Source organism: Calypte anna, chromosome 1, assembly GCF_003957555.1.
Source record: "Calypte anna isolate BGI_N300 chromosome 1, bCalAnn1_v1.p, whole genome shotgun sequence".
In the NCBI taxonomy this organism is placed as follows: domain Eukaryota; kingdom Metazoa; phylum Chordata; class Aves; order Apodiformes; family Trochilidae; genus Calypte; species Calypte anna.
The window spans coordinates 36,445,111-36,466,752 of record NC_044244.1 but is presented as its reverse complement, the minus strand read 5'-3'; the positions used below and the strand labels follow the sequence as shown (position 1 = coordinate 36,466,752).

At 43.3% G+C, this 21,642-nt stretch overlaps 1 protein-coding gene across 1 annotated transcript; it reads right to left on the bottom strand.

Moving 5' to 3' along the window:
• Positions 1-77: 77 nt before the first annotated feature.
• CD9 (CD9 molecule) lies at positions 78-20,648 on the bottom strand. The gene is made up of 8 exons (XM_030452552.1): positions 20,490-20,648; positions 8,977-9,079; positions 6,022-6,119; positions 4,726-4,800; positions 3,694-3,786; positions 3,028-3,117; positions 1,094-1,177; positions 78-422 (listed from the first exon to the last, which is right to left on the bottom strand). The coding sequence occupies exons 1-8, from the start codon at positions 20,553-20,555 to the stop codon at positions 357-359; spliced, it is 675 nt and encodes a 224-aa protein (XP_030308412.1). The 5' UTR covers positions 20,556-20,648; the 3' UTR covers positions 78-356.
• Between the last annotated feature and the right edge of the window lie 994 nt (positions 20,649-21,642).

The window sequence follows — 21,642 nt, the reverse complement described above, 5'->3', positions numbered from 1 at the left end:
TTTAACATGTTATACAAGTTCACCTCTATGCTACACATTAAGCAGTATGATAAGCACAGTAGAATCTCCCACAAGCATACAATACATCTTACTCTTTATTAAGTATCAAATTGTCTCCAACATAAATTACATCCAAATTACATAGGTTTCCAGAAAGTCAGATATTTTATGTACAATATTTGTCTTGAGTCAGATATACCTTTATCATTTTAACCTATAACGTAAAAAGCAAACCTACATCAGTACCAAGTAAAGCATTAAAAAGGTAACAAATATATAACTTTTTAGAAATGCTTTCAGAACGCTAAAGTTAATGACGATGATTTTATAGTGCAGCAGTCTTGGGCTTTTAGCTCTTAAACCATTTCTCTGTTTCTGCGGATAGCACAGCAGAGAACCATACTGAATATCATGCCAAAAATCTGTAAAGAAAACACACGCACACACATTAGAAACTGGAGGACCAAAGCAGTTTTTCTATCAACAAATGAACAAGCGTAGCTGCTGTTCCTGGTCCAGATACCACAATAAGATTATTCTGCAGTTTGTGTCCCTCCCCCTCCACCCCAACTTTCAGTGCATTCTCACCAGCCCCCTCCACCCTCAACATTTCAAATTAGATTAGCAATAAAACACCACCATATCTCTTAAGAAATATTTGATCATTATGACATGCTTGCATCCATGTCATTCTTTCCTCCAAAAAAGTAAAACAAGCAAACATGATTTTTTTTTTCATAGCACTGCAGTTCTCTAGCAGAGTCTTTAATTTTTATAAAGGAAAGAACAACAACGATCCTCAAAAGATGACTAAGAAGCAGGATGGTAACATGGCCAATACATCTTTGCCCTATATATACAAACACACATAGTACTGATACAACCTTGCCAGTGCTAAAAATGCAAGGAAGCAGATGGTAACCCAAAACAGAAGCAGGGAGGTCCAAGGCACCCCACACTCTCCACCCTGCCTCAAGGCCCTGCAGCACACACCCTGGATCTTGCCAGTACTTGTCAAAATGGCAATGGGCTTGCAGACTGCCATGCCAGGTACTGCTCAGACTTCAGCTCCAAGTTCCCTTTGGAGACTCACCATTATCACAGCAATGCCAAGGCCAACTGCTCCAATCACATTCAGCTTTGAATTGAAGACATCATCAATAGCAGCAGGGCATGACTGGAAAGAAACAGAGTGTTCATTAGTGTTTCATGCATATGAAAAGTTTTTTTCTCCTTGCTAGTTTGCTTTGCTGCTGCAAGTCTGCTGACTGCTGCTACACCTTTGGCCAAATCTAGTCAAAGACTCATCTTCTGAAAGGTGCTCTGAACTGTCATTTTCACATCCTTAAACAAAGGCAGGGATGTTCCAACACAAATGTTGGAGACTGGGTTTGAACTTCTCCACCACGTATCTAACTTCTTAACCATGCCTTGGCTACAGCAGCCACCTGGAACTGAGCAGGGAGATCAAGATCAATGGTAATTGTACCAGACTTGGCTTGTTAATAATGGCTGTCAGCATTTAAGTTGCTCTATTGCTCCACACTTTTCAAAAGAGTTTTGAGGCCACTCGATATTTCCAGTTGCTACAGTAATTTTGTAGACACCTTATGAGCACATGGTGCATGGAAAGGGCACAATTTCTTGAGCTGCATGCACTCATGCTAGGCTAAAGGGTATATTCATAGAGGTGCCAGTCTGAAGGTTCCAGGACAATGAATTACCACTGCAAATAAAGACAATTCAGTCCTTTCCCCAGAAAAGACTCATTATAGCAAAAAAACAAACAAAAAATAAAAACCCCAAAACCCCAAAAAACCTACCACCAAAACTTTTTTCACTTGAAACTGTTGAAAATTACTTTTTTTTCTTAACTGCTCTTTATCCAGTCAAGAAGCAAAGACTGAATAAAGGGATATACTCACAAGAATTAATCAGTTAAGTCAGAGTATCAGTACAGTGTTACCACTTAGAGGCACACAGATCAGCTGCACTGTTACATCCTTTTAGTCTTGCAGCCCATCTACTGTGAGTTTTTTTTTCTACAGCTGGGACTAAGACCATAAACAGGTCACAAGATCAAGTCAACAGGTGAAGATAAAACACACTTAGCAAAATAAAAACAATAAAACCTGCATGCTGCCTCAACTGCTCCCATACAGTCTAACACATAGCAGATTGTATAGACAGAAATAAAGATACAGTTTACATAGACTGAAGTGTCATGTGGTCAGATATCTAAAGGCACAAAATCATCCCTGGTAAATGCACAAGTAATGTGAAAAAAATAATTAATTGAATTCCTGCATCCTGAGAATCCTGTTTTCTATAGGATATCCCACAAAGGCTCTTGGAGGACAAAGCAAGAGCACAAGACAGTTTTAAGAAAAACAGGAAAAGGGGTAATTAGAAACTATACAAGATGCTTCTCCTGTATCTGTGGCATACAGGCACCTTTGCGGCAGTATTTCAACACGGGAACCCATTTCATTAAACTGGCTTCCCAGTGTCAAATTCACCTGAACAGTTCTCCAATTCATTAGCCCTCCACCCTCCCTTCCCTTGCTCAAATTTCAGACCTGCTCCCACCCCTCCCTAACCCAAAAGAGAGACAAATGCTTCTGTACAGCACCTGGAAGGTGCTTTGGTGATGGAAGCAACCAGGAAAACAGAGCTCCCTAGTTTGGGTTTTGGTTGTTTTGTGGGGTTTTTTGGGGTGGTTTTTGTTGGGTTTTTTTTTGTTTGTTTGTTTGTTTTGGTTTGGTTTTTTTAGGTGAAGTTTTGGCCTTATGTTGTCCATCATGTCAGTGCCTTGTGACACATTTCCTGTGCAAGTTCAGATTTCCTGCTGACCCTGCTTGTTCTTCCCACAGTAACAGTACGTTGATTTTCCACAACCAGACTGATTATAGAGATAGGTTGCTAAGTGTGATGTGGCAATTTCCCAGGGACTGTTAGGGTTTATCTTGAAACATGTTTCTCATTCTACTCATGGGGCAGAGTTATTGGTAAATTAAGTCTCTTTACCACTGCTGTAAATGACTCAAGCACGGTCTTCTTTGGACAGGTATCCATGAACTGCTGCTCAAGAGCTCCTGTAAGACCACAGCAGTCTAGCTACAAGAGAAAAATAGAAAAAACAACCCAGGTTAAATAATACTTTTTTTTTTCCTCTGTATTTGGTAAAAAGGAGAAATAGAATACATTAGGTTTTATTACTGACCTTATGCAAATTTGCTTAAAAATCCTGCCGATTTGACTGCTATGAGCTTAACTTTGAAAAGCCTTTATTGCATTTAAGGACAAGAATGTGAAAGGAAAAGCTAGATTTTGTTGAGTACACATGCATGAATTTTGGTGACAGCTTGTACTCCTTGCAGACACACAGCTGAGTTCCTCATAGCCATGCTCTAAATAAAAGCCACCGGTCTATAGAGTTTCACAGCTTGCTTCTGAGTTTCAGGAAAAAAAAAAGTAGTTCTATGCATTTCACAAGTTCAAAGGAACAAAAAAAAAAAAAGCACACTAAATTCACTAATACTATAGAAAAATATTTTCTGCAAGTCATTACTAATACTCCCTTGGTTCCTTCTGGTTAGTAAGGTACTGGAGTTGTACATGGATCAGGATGACATCGAGAACAGTGTGAACAAGCAGCATTACTGTCTAGTTTAAGCATAACCATGTACTTACAGCTAACTGAAAGGCTTTCAGGGTCTCTCTGGCAGCTGGTTGAGATCTCTTTGCGTAAGTTTCTCTGTAGAACTCCTTTAGCTCTTCAACAACCTACAAGACAGAAGCTGTTGTTTACTACCATCTTACCTTAATTATGGAAAACTTGTTTCAAGTCAGCCAGTCATTAAATACACCACAGCCTACAACACCGATCCTTTTGACATGTAGTAACTGAGGGTGGGCACAGAGGGTGGACAGCATTTCTCACCTGGGAACAGGTGAGCCTAACTGGTACACTCACCTTAAAAGACACACCTAAACAGATAGGATTCAGAGTTTCCTTTCCAAAGCTCTGTGCTTCTAGGTGCAGTGAGCAAACCCAGTCTTTGCCCATGGCTTACACAAAACTATTCCGTATTCTTTTCTGTATGCTAGAAATTGCTAGGTCCTCTCTTGTGTAATGCAAGCAGAAAGTAACCCCCATCACCAAAGCACCTTATTTTGAAACAAGACAATCCTGACTGCTTGTGAGGGGACAGCCCAGGTAAGTCATGTTTAAAATGCAGAAACACAGGGCCAATAGCTGACCTAGCTCCTACCCAGAAGTGGTAAAGCTTCACTGATGTCCTGCTTTGTTTCAGGGCTCAGCCAGGTACTGCCTGGAGGGCATCTCCAGCATGCAACAGCAGCTTGGATTCTCACTTGTAAACGAGAGACTTTCATTTCATGTATTGTTTTGCTAAAATGCATCTTCCTCTTCCTTCAACTCCCTGGGTAATCAAGATTAGACTAGTGCTGGAACAGTTTTTAGTAGACTGCTAACTTTCCATAAGCACATAGAATCATAGAAAGGTTTGGGATGGAAGGTACCTTCAAAGATCATCTAGTTCCAAGCCCCTGCAATAGGCAGTGACATCTCCCATTAGATCAAGTTGCTCAAATTCCCATCAAACATGAACTTGGACACTTCTCATAACAGGGCACGCACAACTTCTCTGGGCAATCTGTTCCAGCACCCCACCACCCTTCCAGCTTTCAAGAGCAACCTACCTTTTCTTTATTTGCAAATCCCCAGATTGCAGCAGCAATTTCAAGGGCAAAAATCACAAAAAGGAAGAGGAAGAACTAGAAAGAAAAAAAAAAAGACCACATCATTAATTAAGACCACAACACTACAAAACAGCACATCACACACCTATACTGCAAGCTTGTCCAGTCCCCAGTGCTCAGCCTTGTGGGATCTGTCACTCAACCAGTTTCCAGTGGAAGATTTGAAATGCCAGTAAGACCAGCACCATGCCACACTGGGTCAGCACTTCTTCCCAGAAGCGTCAGAAAGCCTGGCAGTGTTTTCCGAACAGGAGTCTCCCTTTTTGATCAGGGTTAATTAAAACCAATCATCATTTAACTCGGACTTTGAAGTTGTCCAGGTCACTCAGACACACAACAGCTGACACTAATTCTATTCTCTGGTTTGTCACTTTATTGCTTTAGGAGTCATTGCTTAATACCTCGCTTGTCACCAACTCCCAGAGAGCCACTGGTCACTTCTTTGTAGTGTATTCCATAAGATAGAAATAAAATGTCATCTCTGTTTAATTAGCTACCAGGTACAAACCACCACTATCATTTAAAGGCACTTTAAAGAAATATGTCCAGTATTACAACAGAGGGCCAGAGGGATAATTTTGCAAGAAACATACAAAATTAACTTCTTTAATGACACAGAAGGGGAATTGTTCTTTCACCAGCTACAGTAGTCGTCTTAATAACTAAGCCTTCTGGTTATTTGGATGAGTAGTTCTACAAGTGTACAGATGTGCATGAATCCAGTAAGCTTCACTAGCCTTTCCAGTCTGAAAACAATGAGGTTGCTCTCCAATAATTGGCTTGCAAAGCACTTGTCAACTAGAAGAGCTCATCCTGTGATTATGAACAGTAGAGGCTTGTTGTCTCAAGGATCAAAAACCACAGTTCTGGCCTCAAAGATTAAAGACCACAGAGACTTCAGAGTTCAGGACAAACTGTTTGATAAACAACATTACTCTGATATACATTTTAGTTCTGTATTCACACATACCCCCAGTTTTGTCCCTTCAATGTTTGGATGTGTCACTAAGTCCTCAAGTTATCTTGTATTCAAATACAACATGGACAACTGGGTTTAGGGCCAGAAATAGAAACTGTATGTCACTATTTAATATTTTAGTACTATGGAGATACCATGAGTATCAATGTGGTGGATCCAAAACAATCATCATCTGCTGCTCTTTAACTGCACAGAAATATTTTTCCTCCCTTCCTCATGAGGCTTCTAGAATTTTAAACACTACTCTGAATACTTACCATGCCAAGCATACATTGAGACTCCTGCAATGCACCACAGCATCCCAAGAAACCAACCAGCATCATGAGTGCACCAGCTCCAATTAGGATGTAAACTCCTAGGAGAGGGGAAAGAGATACATACACAGGCTTGTTGAGACCAAAGCAGCAAGGTACAAAATTAGTTGCTTCACAAACCACATCTGTAGTTCTGTCAAGGTTTAAGTTTCTTTACTGATGCATTCCAAGAAAAAAAAAAGATTTAGTTTTCAAAGTAAACACACCTAAGCTTGTAGCAAAATTCATTGAAAAAGAACACCAAGTTATAACAATTAATGTGTATCAATAAGCAGTTTCACAAGTGTTAGAAAGCAGGAAAGATAAAACCATTCAAGTCAAACTGTAAGGCCCAGTTTAAACCTAACTCAGAGACAGAGTAACTTCAGACAGATGGAACTAGTGAGCTATCAACACTTGAGAATTCTCCTCAAAGCACACTACCTTGAAGAGAACAGATATTAAAAGGCATCATAATCACCTTTATTGTAAGACTTTAAATGCTTTCCATCAGTAAACACCAAATTATTCCAGCAGTCATGGTGATACAAGTCTACACTTCAGCTACCTAACTTGACAGCCTCTCTGACTACAAGAAACTCAGCATTTTCTCCTTTTGCAGAGGCAGATAATTATCTTCAAACCGTATCAACCAGCTCAGCCTGTAGACCATTCCACCCTAAATTTAGGTAGCAAGTGCGTTGGGTGTAGAGGGCAAACTCTTCTGGGTTAAATGACTTCATCCATGCCCACTCCTCTCCTCCTAAACTTGGAAAGTCCAGCTAAGAATTACAGCTGCTAGTAGCTGGTGAGAGAAGGAAGGTGCAGCAAGCAAAATCACTTCCAAAGAATGGCCAGAAAGTGTTACTGGGGTGGTGAAACAGGAGACACAGAGTCAGCACAGAGCATCTAGAATTTGCAAGACATTTCTATCAGTAAGGACGAACATGCAATTCTGGCCCTCCGAGACCAAATCAATACTATTTACAGAATGCCATACAGAAACATTTGCTAATGATATTTTCTAGATGGAAACCCATAATGTTAGCTGCCAAAATAAACATCTACTTGATTAATCATGTAAGTGATTAAGTCTGACATTTCTTATCAGCAGGAAATTCCAATACCGATTTAAACCTTAAACTTTTTCTGTTTTAAAAAAGGAATCCATCAGAACCTTTAATTTCAGTTTCTTTTTTGTAATACAGAAAGCTTTTGAGGCAGTCACTAGGTAGAAATTGCCAGATTTTTTCAATTTCCTGTTGGAAACTGCAGTCAGTAACTACTTCCAAAAATGTACATTAAAACATTAATTCTTATTATACTTCTTTTTAAAAATCAGTTTAACCTAGAGATTTCAAGTAGTCTTCATTGTTTTGCTGCATCCAGCCAGCAGCTTAAGTATCACATCATAAAGTTTTTATGTTGTAGGAGGTTTGAAGAGTTGTTTTGGACAACCCAAAATTAGACTTGTTAAATATTCAACTCAATGGCTAAGTTTAGATCTCCGTTTCCTTTCCAGGCTCCAGTTAAAAGCATCTGGAAATTTGCACAGCAGCAGCAAGAACCCAGGTTGCTACCCTGCCAGGATACTAAGGGTGAAATACAACCCTTCTTGCAGGTAAGTGGTCTGCAAGCCTGTGGCCTCTTCATGATGTGCACAAGCACTGCAATACTCCCAACTATGGGCTCTACCCATCTCTAACCATGCATAAATGCCAGCAGTGCACCCCACAGGCACAGGCTACCCTGGTGCTACAAGTCTACAACATAAGCTGCAGCCACTACCTTGCTTTACAGCCTTTACTAACCCTTCAGACACCAGTTTGGATATTGTGACAGACTGAGTAGCTCAGCAAGCTCAGCTTCCTTGACAAGAGGAAGCCTAACCTAACCACACTGTGGATGGCTAACAAGCGATGCCATAGAGGACATGGCAAATCCAGGTGCTACAGAGATGTGAAATACATATGTATAAAACTGTCCAAATCCAAATCAAAAGGTGACAGGCATGTATGTAAGAAAGGTAATTAATTGCTTTGGTCATAGCTGTTAGACGTCTTCAAGCTCTGCTACTTCATTTCAGAAAGGATTTGAGCACCTACAGTTGTTAACCAAAGAAAGATGTGTTCCACTGCCCAAGTCTAGAAAGGGACTGTGGAAACCAAAATCCTACAGCTAAGATAATGTCTGATTGCATTAGGACATCATAATAGCAAACAAAAACCAGGTGTATTTATTCCCTAATAAGCAATGCAGTTGTCCCAGGTTTTGCCTGTGGAAAGCCTAAACTAGGATCCTGTAAATTCCAATGAGTAATTCCCACCTGGCCTCAGTAAAGCTATATTGATTTAGTAGTTGCTCATGTAGCCCAAGATACTAGTGCATCCTTTTCATTATGTTCAGTATAGACTATCATACATATGGCTTACATACGATCCTTGGAGATGAGGTAATTCAGCTGAGGTTTTTGGGTAGCTTCGCTTGGTTTCTTCGGTTGGAAGAAATTAGTTATTGATGTCACCTATGCCTAGTCATTTAGCTTAGAGTAAAACTTTGCTGACTCATGTAAGAAGCATCAGGAAGAGACTTCCTCCACATCCAAGGTGAGTCCCTGGGATTATGAAATGCTTGCCAACAGCACCCAAAGAACTGCAGAGTCTGCACTGGGAAAAAGATGAACTGATACACAAGTGCATAAAAAGCCAAGAAACACCCAGTGTGACACTGCTGTTGTCAGCACAAGAGCTCACAACAGAGCCTGGACTGCCACACCAGCCAGGGGAAGCTGCTCTTTGCCCAACAAGGCTGTTTAGGATTGTTTTGTCTGTAGCCTTCTAGGAAGACAAAGGTTTCCAAGCAGTCCAGAAACCAGGGTGCAAAAGCATGATCCATCACCCGAGCCATCTCCTAGCTTACCTGTGTAAAACGTTGTGTTGTTGGATTCCAGTTCAAAGATGCTTTTGGTCTGTGAATCAAACCGAAGCCATAGTCCAATTGCCAGAACTGCTGTCCCTGCAAGCTGTAAGAACAAGCAAGCCTTGTTAAATAACACCACCTAATACATTCACTCTCACATTCGTAACAACAGCAGAAATAAACACAGGATACAGCTCTGTTATTTAACAAGGTGGTGACAAAGCACCATCATGAAAGGATGGGGAGGCCAAAACAAGAACAAACTTTGGTCCTGACAGGAGGCATCTCTGACAGAGGCGTTTACATATTAAACTACAATGCCACATGAGAACAATGCCATTCTTGTTCTTTACTGAAAATACATGAGGTTTATCGAAGCACCAAGTGTCAGTATTTCCACTGCCCCCTTCACCCATTGTTTTATTCTGGGCGACTGTAATGACGTTGCATGGCTTGGTGATTGTAAATCTTCCCACCGAAGTACAAGTGTATGGCAAGAAAAGATATCTGGTAATGCCAGTGACATTTTAGTGTGTGAGACCAGTAAGAGTTCAGTCTATCGCAGCACAGAATTTAGAAAGAGTGCTCCTTCTTGCAAAACAGGATAAAAACAACCCAATAAATAACTGCACAGACAGAGTAAAATAAAGGCTGCTGAAATCCTAGCATCGCTATGTGCTGATCTGGAACAATGCCATCAGGTTTTAGATAGTATTTAGTTTTATCATCATCTCTGCCTGCATGCCTCCAGGTTCCTCTCAACACTGGTGCCTGCATTTGCAGCAAGTCCTATACGTAAATTAGGACTTAACATCTGGATGAAACATTTAGCAAAAAGCATCAGAGAAGTGTTGCAAGAAAGAGGGAACTGCAGTCTTGTCAGGAAAACACTAACAGTTTGCTTTGAACAGACTGAATCCTCCCCAGCTTAAAAGAAAAACAACCTAGGGTGGTGCATGTAAGAAAAAGAAACCAGAGCAAACTATAAAGCTGGAGAGTCTGTTTCTCTGCCCTTCCTTCTCTCCTTTGAAGGCCATTTAACGATCAAGAAAAGCTCTGCACAAGTCAGATGAGGTCAGAAATACCACACATGGCAGCAGACATTAAAAATTTAAACTTAAGTCTGAGAAATAAGCTTAGAAAGTCTAGAGATTTGGTTAGGCAAAAGCATGCATGAAAAGCAAAAAAACCAAATCCTTATCTCAGATAAGGAGTTCCTTCTCAAAGGGAAGAACATTCTTGAGTCACGTCCAAGAAACTGGAAAGTGTTTACCACTGTCAGTTTTCAGTGCTAATACGGGTTTGTGTGGGAGTGCCATCCAACTCCCTCAGCCCCACATTCTCCCCTTGGGGAGCCCAAGAGCCCTTTCTCCCTGCTATGGGGGTGTTTAAAAGCAGGCACAGCTTGGCTGCCTATGGCATTCTTCCCTAACCTCCTAAGCTCGCTCTTCCAAGAAAATCAGGGAGAGCTTTGAAGATTCAGAGAGGCCAAAGATAAGCGACTGCTTCAAGGGGAGGTATATCCCTTCCAGCCTCTCAGCAGAAAGCATCCCAAGAGAACTGCTAAAGGGTTCAGGTATCAGTGAAGAAAAGCAAGAAGCCAGCCATGCCAGAAAAACCAGCATTTCTTGTATGGCAGGCACCTGACTCCCAAGCCTGCCTCAAAGAGCAGAGTTTCAGCTGGGAAAAAGATGAAGCGATATGAAACACAAAGAGCCAAACCAAAGTTTCCAGACCCATGGAAAAGGCACTTTGCTGGTGTCAGAGCTGTGCAGGAACAGGCTTACTCACAAAGCATGCAGCAAGGACCATACTGCTTCCCTTGGTAGGGCTACACTGACAAGAAGTTATGCCCAAGAACCTCGGTAGTACACAGCCTGTGACAACAGAATTATTATTATTTCAATTTATTGCGCTGCTGCAGCACCGCAGGGGAAAGGAGAGGTGCAAGAAGGGGACGGGGAGAAAGAAAGGTTGCAACTCTACCCGTGCTCACTGCTACAGCATCACTTCAAAAGGCTTTTGCAATCTCCTCTCACTTCATTTCAAAAGCCGGGAGAAGTTAGTGATGGAAAAATTCATTTACTGCTTCTAACCGACAGATAAGTTGCACAGTTTTTAATAATACTGTTTGAAACTTACTTCCTTGGGTCATCAAACAGCCTTCAGCTTTTATAGGCATCTAGACCTGGCACATTAGAAGCAAACTCCAGCCTCTGCTTGTTTGACTGGCAGCTCATGAATTGCAAAGCCTGAGTGCACCCAGCTATTGGTACCTGCCTATGTCTGTGGTTTTACAATCCCCAGGGGGCAAGTAGAGAGCTCAGGACAGTGCTGCACATAGAGCAGGGGAGAGCAAAGGTCTGTAAAACTAAAAACCAGAGCTGATATCCCCAGCAGACTTTTAAGGCAAATGTATTCAAATCGTGAAGAAACTCTACGGCGTATTATAACCATGTAGATAATTTTACATGTCTCAGCAAAGCAGAAGGCTGAGTTAATGAATGATCTCTTTGAGAAACAAACTGGTTGGTTAACATTAGGGAGAGGTGACTTGCTTATTATGGCCTCTTCAAAACAATACAAGAAACAAAAAAACCAGGCTTAACTCTGGATGGTGCAGGGGAAGCATGAAGTACCATATTTTCTCCTTGGGAAAGCAGCCATCCTGTGAAAAAAGTTATGATCACAAGGACATGAGACCACTTATGGCATTGCAGAGTACTCATAATACTTGATGCCAGTGAACTGCTCTTTGTCACTAAAAAAATTTTAGGATTAAATACAGTGCTAATTATCTCCATGGTGGGCTAGAAAAAAAAAACCAGTTGCTCCTTGCAAGAAAAAGTGACCTTTTGTTTCAGTTTAAGGAAAACAGGCTTGTGTTCTCAGTTTGCAGGACTCCTCCTAACCACAATGGCCACTAAACAAAACAAACAAACAACAAAAAAGGCAGTTTTAAAGCAGAAGGCAAGAAAGTAACTTGAAACTTCAAATTTTCGCTAAAACTATGACACACTGGGGCACCAGAGCTGGACTCCAGGAAAGAGGCAAGCACAGCCCCACAGGCACTCACTGTGCTTGGCAGGAGCTCAGACCAAGCTGGCACACTGGAAGCTGCTCCCCAGTGCCACGAGAGAAGGTTTTGGCAGCTGGGTTGGGGTGGTTTTGGTAGCTGTGTTTTTCCTCCCCGGGAAAGGGGTGCAAGCCTCCACCCAGGCTGCATGGAAGCAGATCTCCTGAAGAGCTGGTTGTTGGGTTTTTAATCCAGGTGTTTTCCCAATCTAACAGACCTGCTTTGTCAGAGCAGCTGAGTAATACAGGATATCTGTTTGTAAATCTAACGTGGGCTGAAAAAGAAATGTAACAGAAAAAAACCTTAATGGTCTGTTTTCTTAAATCTAGTCACTTTGTGTGCAAAAATCTACTGAGCTAAGAAAGGAACAGATTTGTGTGCTTATGAAACACAGATGAAATAAAATTCTGTAGTAATAAGCATAGGGAAGGGACCTCTTCTGAGTTTTTTTTTTTACTGATACCCATTCCACATTTTAATGTGAAATGAAAGGAGTACTACTCAGAGTATCAGAAAATGTTGAGGCAGCAGTTCTCCAGTAACAGCATGTCCTGACACAAGTTGGCAACATCCCTGCTCAGGCTAGCTAAGCTTCCTTATTTTTTTTTCCCCCCAACCACTACAAAGAAACCTGCAGCTCTCAGTTCACATATTCTTGACTTGCCTCTATCCTGTAGCTGCAGCAGACATACACTAATCAAGGATAAACATTTCTTGTCATTCTCCTTCTACCTTGTCTTTATCAGGTGTTGTTTGTTTTTACTTTTGCATCACATGCAAGCACACCTCTGTTGTCTCAAAGGCTCTCTTTCTGCATAAATTTTTCTGCCTGTTTCAACAGCAAAACCCAGCTTTCCTTGGTGTGCCTTCCTTCCTTATGTAGCCCTGCCATCTTCTCCAGGGAGCTGCCAGGAGAAGACTTCCCACTCAATCCAGCCCAAGCACTCTGACAAGCACCTCCTCCCAAAGTCAGCCCTTTCATCGCTCCGGTCTTCCCCTTGCGAACTACATGGTTTGGCCTCTGAGCACTTCTAACGATGTGTCACAGTATTAATTTTTGACACCCTGCTTTCTTTTAGCCTTCCCTGGATAAGAAAGAACTTTTCTATCCCAGAGGTAAAAGCCATAGAGTCCAATGACTTTCTGCTCTCACCATACTTGGCTAACTCCAACATGAACTTGGAGCACTCAGTGCTGGGCTCTGCTATCAAACAATCTTCCTTGCATTTTTTCCCCCGCCCCCCTTTAACACCTGAGGTTTCAGATATAGTTTCCTAGCAGAAGCCTTGCACATGTATTCATTAGACTTGATACTAGTGTAAACACACATTAAAAGCTTCAGCTTTTACAACTAGAAACTCCAAGTTTTGTTAACATATCCTATGATACAGCAGTGGGCAGCTGGAAAGTTTATTTTAGGTTTCACCACCATTTTGCAAGACCATTTTGTTCAGTCCCTTCTGTCCTTGTCACTTTGATCCATCTAGAAAAAGTGCAATCCCTAGGAAAGCACCCCACTTGCTGCAGACACCTTACAGCATCCTGCCTTTCCACAGACAGGACTACCTCCCAGAGAGCTCAAGGTTCAAGTTGTTATCTGAAGTCGTTAACAGCTGGCAGATAAAGCTTTGGGAAGGGCACATCCTCCCAAGGATCCACCAGGTTCTTACCAGTTCTTTCTCAAATAGAAAAGAAACAACACTACAAGAACTCCTGATATAGATCAAAGCCTGTAAAAAAAATCTTTTCTATAGGAAACTACAGGCCCTGCACATTCAAGCCAAGCCAACATACAACTATCAAATTTGTGGTATTTACCTCTAGCAGAAGCTAAGTCAATATTTGAAAACACAGTAATCAAAATTAGAGGCTTGATCTGGTGTTGTCAGCTCAGCACTGACTCTATCAAACTACTGTTTTATTTTTCTGGAAGTTAAAAAGATACGTCAGGCACTACATGACATCTCCTTATGTGATTTTCACCTAGGGTGTGCCAGAAGTACACTGAAAAAACCCACTATCTTCCCTTTACCTCATAAACAGGTAAAAACTTCTAGCTAAAAATCTGACTCAAGATCTTCCCCTGCATTAGCAGACAGACAGGCAATTAACTTCATCACCACAGTGCAACACAGTGGATCAGCAAAGCCAGGACCAGATATATAACGCTGCAAAGAACACAGACATAGAAATTGAAAACATTACAAGCAGTAATGAACTGTCTATCTTGTTACTTGTTGGGAGTCTATAAATAAAAACCCGTAAACAGTAAGTACAGATGAGGCTCAACACCCCTCTAAACTTTTAATTCCAGGATTAGTGTTATCTGCAACAGCGCAGGTTTTCAAACTTACGGAAAAAAGCTTTCCTAACAGATGTGCAGTGGAATCCTCGTAGTTACATAAGAAAATGCAGCTATTTCCAAACTCCTTTGAAAAAAAAAGAGTAGACTGGAAGGGAAGTATTTTCTTTCTGCTTAAGCTAGTTTCAAGAATGTTGTGGACTAAGTTAATGTCACAACATTTATTGCAATAAAATGGTGCTCCAGTACAGTAAGAGCAGCATTATAGAATTCCTGAACTACTGCCAAGACTAGTACCCATTTCATACAAGCTCCTATTCAGAAGCCAGCCTACTATATTTGCAATTTAAATTGCAAATAGGAGGTAGGATTGCTAGAACTCTAAGTAGAAGTGGCTTCACATCAGGTTTCTCAAGGCAACACAACCCAACTCCTCTACTGACATGATAGCACTCAGAGTTAAAACACATTTGGCTGAGCTCAGGCAGCATTTTGATTCATACACTGCAGACAGCAACTGAATCAATTGATTACAGAAACCAAAAGTACCGATTTCTGCTCCTTCTGTGTGTGTGCATATATACATACAGACACAGGCTTATTTCCCTGCCCATCCTGCAAGTCCTCTTCTCTGCCCAAGGAGGGAAGACCCCTTGGAGAAGATGGAGCACTGAATTATTGGTTGTTCCTGGTGCAGCAGATGAGATTATGGCTCAGAACAAAGTTACAGGTATCTTCAAGTTACAGAAAGAGAAGAGCCCTGGAGGCATAATCTTACTTTAGCAGGCACTCCCATGGACAAATGAATTTGTTTATCCAACAGAAAATGCTCTGAAGAGTGGAGAGCCAGGACAAGATGGTATAATGGAAAGGAGCATGAAAATAATAGCTCAGAGACTCACTGTGAACTCTGACCGTATGCTACAGCACTTCTTTGCCTAAGATACATTATGAATATGAGCAGATGTCTTTGTATTCCACAGAATTCACAAGGGAAAAACCAAAAAGGTGGCACTTAAGCTTAATGATGCAAGACCTTGCTTTGTTTAGCAAGAGAAAGCCAGTGGGAGAACAGGCAGGCACACGCTCCATATTCACAGCTACACCAGGCACTTGCCTGATGTGCACCGTGCTGCTCAGAGCAGCCAACAGTTTTAATAGGAAAAGACTTTGTCACCAGGGCCAACAAGCCTGAGCAAAGCCAGTGAGCTATGGCAGCTCAGCTACAGGCAGTCACTCATTACACAACTCAAAGTAGTCAAGCGTGTGCATGCACCCAGGTTGTTCAGAACCAGCTTAGGTTTAAGGCACATTATGTGATGCTTCCACTGACCTCTTGCCAAACTTGAGTTAGCTTGGTAGAAAAGTTATATTACATCTGTATCAGCCTCAACACCTCCCTCACTAACCTCACTTAAGATCACAGCTTATGTTACAGACCACTCTAAAAATGCCAGAGCCAGTAATCTTAACACAGAAGAGTTGTAGGCAAAGGAAGGTGGGAGTACACCAGCCCTACTAAAGAAGCACCACAGCAGTGCAGAACCTGGTGTTTGCAGAGATACCTGAACTGGTAGAGACTAGATCACCCAACTTACTCAAGTGCAACAGTAAAAAAACATTCCCTAGAAGTTCAACAAATGTGTACCATGCTTAAACCGTACTTAATCAGCAAGCTAAACACTTCTAGCAACCATTCACAAGTCCTCATACCCATCATTCAAGGCCAAAAGCATGTTTTAACTAAAGTTCTGAGTCCCACAAGTTTTGGAGGACATCATGCTAGTGAGATATGCCTGGTCTGTTCTTACCAACTGGAGAAAAAACATCAGACCAGTTTCCCTCAATCTAGCAGAGCATCCTACAAGGGGACTCCTAAGGACAGGTATCAGAACAGGACAGACAGTAGCATTTCCCAGAAGTAACCTCCTACTTTAGGCCTCCTAAACGCTTCAGGTTCTACTGGGAACCCTTTGAACAGCATATGCCACAATACCTGCTGGAGAGAAAGCATCACCCCATTGTGCACGTGGCCATCTTTTCCAAAACTTCATCTTGTCAGATTGAATACTCTTCAGCTCTTGCTCACCGACTCTTTCCATACAGTCAGGCCCTACCATTTTGCTCACTATGATACTACAGACCTGTAACATGTTTTTCCCATGTTTCAGGCTGACAAATCTCAATTCACACAGAATTCCTGGTAGCAGAAAGACTATTTTTCCTTTCCCAAGCAATACCATGCTCCAGTATATTCCTCTTAAGGTAGAGAAAGCAGAACACTAGTACTCTATCGGCCTGTGCATCTTTCAGGTTCTCCAGGTCCTTCACTTCTGAATATGGCTTTCACCTGCTCCCATTGAGCACTCTACCTGATGCTTTCATGAAGCTACCACAGACCCCTTCCTCCCAATATTTCATCCCTCTAGCAGCAGATGTGTCTGGGCCAACTAGTTCTTAATTCAGGGCTGCTTCCTGCTCCTGCCTTTCACACATAACTCGATGCCTACCTTTGCCAAGTGTCACACTATGCCATGTAACCTGCTGTGTCAGCACACACCCATCTTAAGGCTTCAAAGTTAGCAGCTTCATGAAGTTCTCCTTACAGTAGCCATTCTCTCTTCCCTAGTATCACATATCCATGCTTACATCAGCTTACATCTTGTGCTTAGATCAATTTAAAGCAACTTCTCCTCTGCCTGTTCCAGAGGCACCACACGTGCCACCCTACATAACCTAGAATAACACTGAACAAAAACCCCAGTTTCAAAGTCACTGCAAAGTCCAGCCCTCTGGCACAGAGGTAAGTAGTGAGCAGAAGGTTTTACCTAATCACAACGCATTGCAGTTCCGAATCAACTGTTTTGTGACCCTGGCAAGTTGTTAATCATCACTTGCCATCATTTTACCATCAGAGGCCATTTCATGTCTGAGAGGGATTCAAGAGTCAAAGACTGGTTGTGTCAGAGGACTTCCCCAAGGTCTTCCCCAACCACTCCCAGTAAGGTAAAGTTCCACAGAAGATCACTACTAACACACTTTTACACCTGGATGGATTATTGCCAGTAAGAATTCCCTGTGAAGCTCCCTGGGCCTAATGTGTCTGAAGAAGGATATGTTAGGAGGAACTGCTTTTGCAAATTATGCATAAAGTTTTCTTCTGGCTAGTCATTTTTGAATTTGACCTGCCAGCATTTATGAGGTTTTATCTCCTTTCTTTGGACACAGCTTCAACTTGGAGAGTTTGCTTTTTTTTTCTTTTCATAGGCTCCTATACCCATTTGTTCTGCTCTTTCTGCTCCCTCTTGCTTTCAAGTTTATGATGGAAACAAATACATCACCTAATATACAATCTAAAAATAGAAGGGTTGCTGCAGACCATTTAAATTCCTCACTCATCCTTCTGAGGTAACTTACTTTTTTTTAAAGTGAGTATTATCTAAAACTTGGTCACAGCTTTATGGGACTTTTTTGCTTCTCTTGCTTCATGAGAAGGACATCACTGTCACCATTCCCAAGTTCAACTTGGGCAACAGGACATGTAGACTACCCAGAAGCAAGAAAAGCCTTGCTCCTCTTCTGGGGAAGTTGCCAAGGCCAAGAGCTAGTCACTGATTGTGCCTGCAAGTTTAAGATTAGAACTGCTCTCAGGCACATTTTTGCTCAATTTACTCCCATTACTTAATGGGCTTTTCACAGCTCTGATGCCATAAGAAACATTAGACCCTCCTTTTTAACAAAGTTGTTCCTGTCCTCTAGTGCTGCCTGCTCCAAGACACCATCTCTTTACACTGTTTGACGCCTAGTAGCCCAAAATAGCCCAAGGGATTTCTACTACCCCAAGAGATTTCCACTTTATTTCTCCCACAAAAGACATGAGGTTCATTAACACCATACTTGAATACATGTAGCACTGTGAGTCAAGGACTACTCCAACCAGTCCTGTCTATATCCCAGCTGCTTGCATTTACTGCCTCTTGGGGCTTCCAGCCACTTGTAGGTACACCCCAAGAAGCAGCAGCTTTCACCTCACTGTAAATCTCTCTCTCTCCCTTTTTCTCACATCCTAGCTGGGTTTAAGCAAACACAGCCATCCCCTGGGAAGGGCATTCAAAGAGCTGCATCCTCATGGGCAGCAGCACCAGCCTATGTGTGGCACAGCTCCCTTGCCCACCACTATTTTCTCCATGCTGTTAACAGGTCAAGCCTGCATTCGTGCTTTCCAGGCACACAACGGTGCAAGTAAAGTTTTTGAGCTTTATTACCATGAAACCTTCCAAGTTAACAGATACCTCCTGAGCTACAGGAGGAGGCACTCCCTGTTCTCAGCTCTGGGCCCTAGAGAGCAAAATGCTTAAAATGTCTTCGAGGCAGTGCTTTGCCACAACAACCATTCACGCACTATAAAATAGTGAGGGGAAAATCTGTAGCTTTAAAAAATGCTAAAAAAGCAAACCATAAATATTTCCTCGTGTCCCGACAAGAGCTTTAGCACTCTACTGACCCAGAGCTTTCATCCTGTGCATTGGCTAGGCTTCTTCTCACCAGCTATAACCCTCCAAATATCACTCCCACTCCTGACCCTCCTGGCAAGTCATGGGTGACAATATGTGCTTTCCTGTGCTCTTGCAATCTTCCTCTACACAAGCTCAACCAACTTCAGTCCAGTTCTATTTTTTGCTTTGCTGAAACCCATCTGTAAGTTGAGAAGTACTTTATCCATTAACACAGCATCTTCCTGTCATGCCACGCACATGACATATCATGACTCCAAACGTGGTTCCTTTACACAGCTCCAACTTCATTTTTCTCCACATCAGAGCATGAAAAGGAGCCACACATTCATTTCTCCACTATAGCAAAGAACCAAGAGAAAACTCTATAATTTTTTTTTCAGCTTCACACCTATACATCAGGCACACTTGTTGGACGTTGCACTGTGTTCCCTGGGTACTTTTCCGTAAGGCATAGGATGCCGAATTCCTATGTCCACGCCCTGAGTGCTTAAGAAGCAGCCATAACCCCTCGGTTAAGCCACGCTTTCTAAAGCTGCCTGGCAAACGAGATAGCTGTGCCACAAACTGCAACGGAGATACGATTTCCACTTGTTGATGGTGTGCTCCAACAGATTAAACTATTTTAGCATTTTCTTTACAAGATACTGCCTAGAAGATCCAAGGCAGAAACCACAGCTTCAGTCGCAGCTCCAACCAAAATAAATTCACACACACGACGACTGCTACCACAAACTGTTTAGTTGAAAGGAATCGGCTTCACCAAAGCCCGCTACCAAGAAGCACCATCCGGCAACTGAGTTCCTGGACGAGCACCACGCGTACTGCTGGGAGGGTTTTTTGGGGGGGAATGCTCCTTTCCTTCGCAAGTTAACAGGCAGCACACGCCGTCTAGTTTAATATAGTGCTCCAAAAAAAACCCCAAAACCCAACCAAACAATTAGAGGTGAGGCAGGTATGTAACTTATTCAGGCACCTCCCGCCAAGTACATGGCGTGCAGCAGGGCATTGAGCGCCTCGTCAGGTAAGCGGGGTCCGCTCTTCCTCGGGGGGCATCTGGGGAGAGCCCGCCCAGGCCAGACGGCTCCTGGCCCCGCGGGGAAAGAGGCACCCGCCCGGTACCCGCCCGTGGGGAGTGCCGGGGAGCCCCGCCCGGCCCCGGGGTAGGGGAAGAAGGGAAGGGAAATGGGAAGCAACGCGGAGACACCGGCGCCCCTACCATGCACAGGTAGGGCGGCCGGCACGGGTAAGGTTGGGGAAAGCCCCGAAGCATGAGGCCGGGGAAGCAGGGCCGAGCACCCACCCCTTTCCTCCTGGGAATAAGGGCGAGTGTGTGGGAAAAAAAATTAAAACCGGAAAAAAAATCTTCAAACAACACACAACAACACAAAAAAACCCCCAACAAATACAGCTACTACTCCCGGCACTTTTCCCCTTCCCACACTCTTGCCGTGGGCTCCCTCCCGGGCAGCGCCGTCGGGAAGCGCCGAGGAAAGGGAGCGAGTGCGGGTTCCAAAGGGGGGAGGGGGGGGGGGGGGGGGGGGGGGGGGGGGGGGAAGCTCTGGCGCCCTCCGTGCATCGCAGTTGGGGGCTCTCCCGGGGCCAAAGGCGCGTCCCTCACCCAGAAAATGAAGTTGAAGCCGAAGAGCAGGTACTTGATACACTTGGTGCCTCCTTTGACGGGCATGGCGGCGGCTGGGGCGCAGCGGTACAGACAGTCACGGCGAGGACACCTCCACCCGTCACCACTCCTTAAATCCGACTCTCCCCGGGTCTCTGCGCGGCTTCCCCCTCCCTGCGGCTGCCCGGCCCCCTCCCGCCCCCGGACCGCCCGCCCGCCCAATGACCTCCTCCCGGCACCACCCCGCACCTGCCACCGCCCCGCCCCGCCCCGGGAGCTGCCCCCTCCCCGGGCCTTCGCCCGGTCGCGTCGGGAGGCATTTTCCACCCGAGGTGTGTAGTGGGCACGGGTAGGGAGGCAGCGTCTGCGTTCCCATCCGCCTTTGTCCGGGGGAGTGCTCTAGCAGTGAAATGTCCAAGGAAATGGATAGGTTGCAGTTGCGTGCGGCGCGGCCAGTGCTTTGCCTGCTCTTGTCTGGAGATTTAGTTTAACTTAAATATACCAGTCTAACTTAAATAGGTGTTTTCCCGTACAAGAGGAACTTAACAGCATACTTTTACTGCTTTCATCTTTCCAGTGTGTCTGTACAAAGTTACAAGCGTGCAATTTAGAAAAATCAGGTGGGATATGTTTCAGCCTGCAACTGATCCACAGTAACTCGTTGCACACATGCCCTTAGGTCAACCCTTTTGTGAGACAAAACATGTTAAATTTCAGCAAAGAATTTCCCTTTGATTTTAATGGGAAGTTCAGCACTCAACTTCAGAGCGTGTTAGCTCAGGAATGAAAACTGAGGGCTAGTACTTCACCTTACCTTTGATATAGTGTGACTAGAGAAATTCAGCGGTTATCAAGAGTCAAGAACAGAAAGAACAGAAAAGACTTACTGAAATGAAAATAAAAAACATGTTGGAGTTATTGTTGCCAAAATAAATTACAAGATAGAGCGCATTCCAGAGCTACTACAGTGGAGGAAATGCTGGATCGGGCAGCTGTTTCCAAGAGCAGGTTGCAGAACAGTAATACATTTCCATTAGAAAGCAAGGACAAAAAAATAAAAAGCTAGGAAAGATAACAAAGACGGTTGTGAGTGCACCAGCAAAGTTGAACTGTGAGGTCTCTGCTGCTGCTGCTGCTGCTGCACCATGGGTTG

Excerpts from the sequence above, each read along its gene's own strand:
- CD9 (XM_030452552.1), bottom strand. The coding sequence starts at position 20,555 with ATGCCCGTCAAAGGAGGCACCAAGTGTATCAAGTACCTGCTCTTCGGC. Across the intron at positions 3,118-3,693 it reads TGAAAGCCTTTCAGTTAGCT|CTAGACTGCTGTGGTCTTAC; the intron begins GTAAGTACATGG and ends TTTCTCTTGTAG. Across the intron at positions 1,178-3,027 it reads TTGAGTCATTTACAGCAGTG|TCATGCCCTGCTGCTATTGA; the intron begins GTAAAGAGACTT and ends GTTTCTTTCCAG.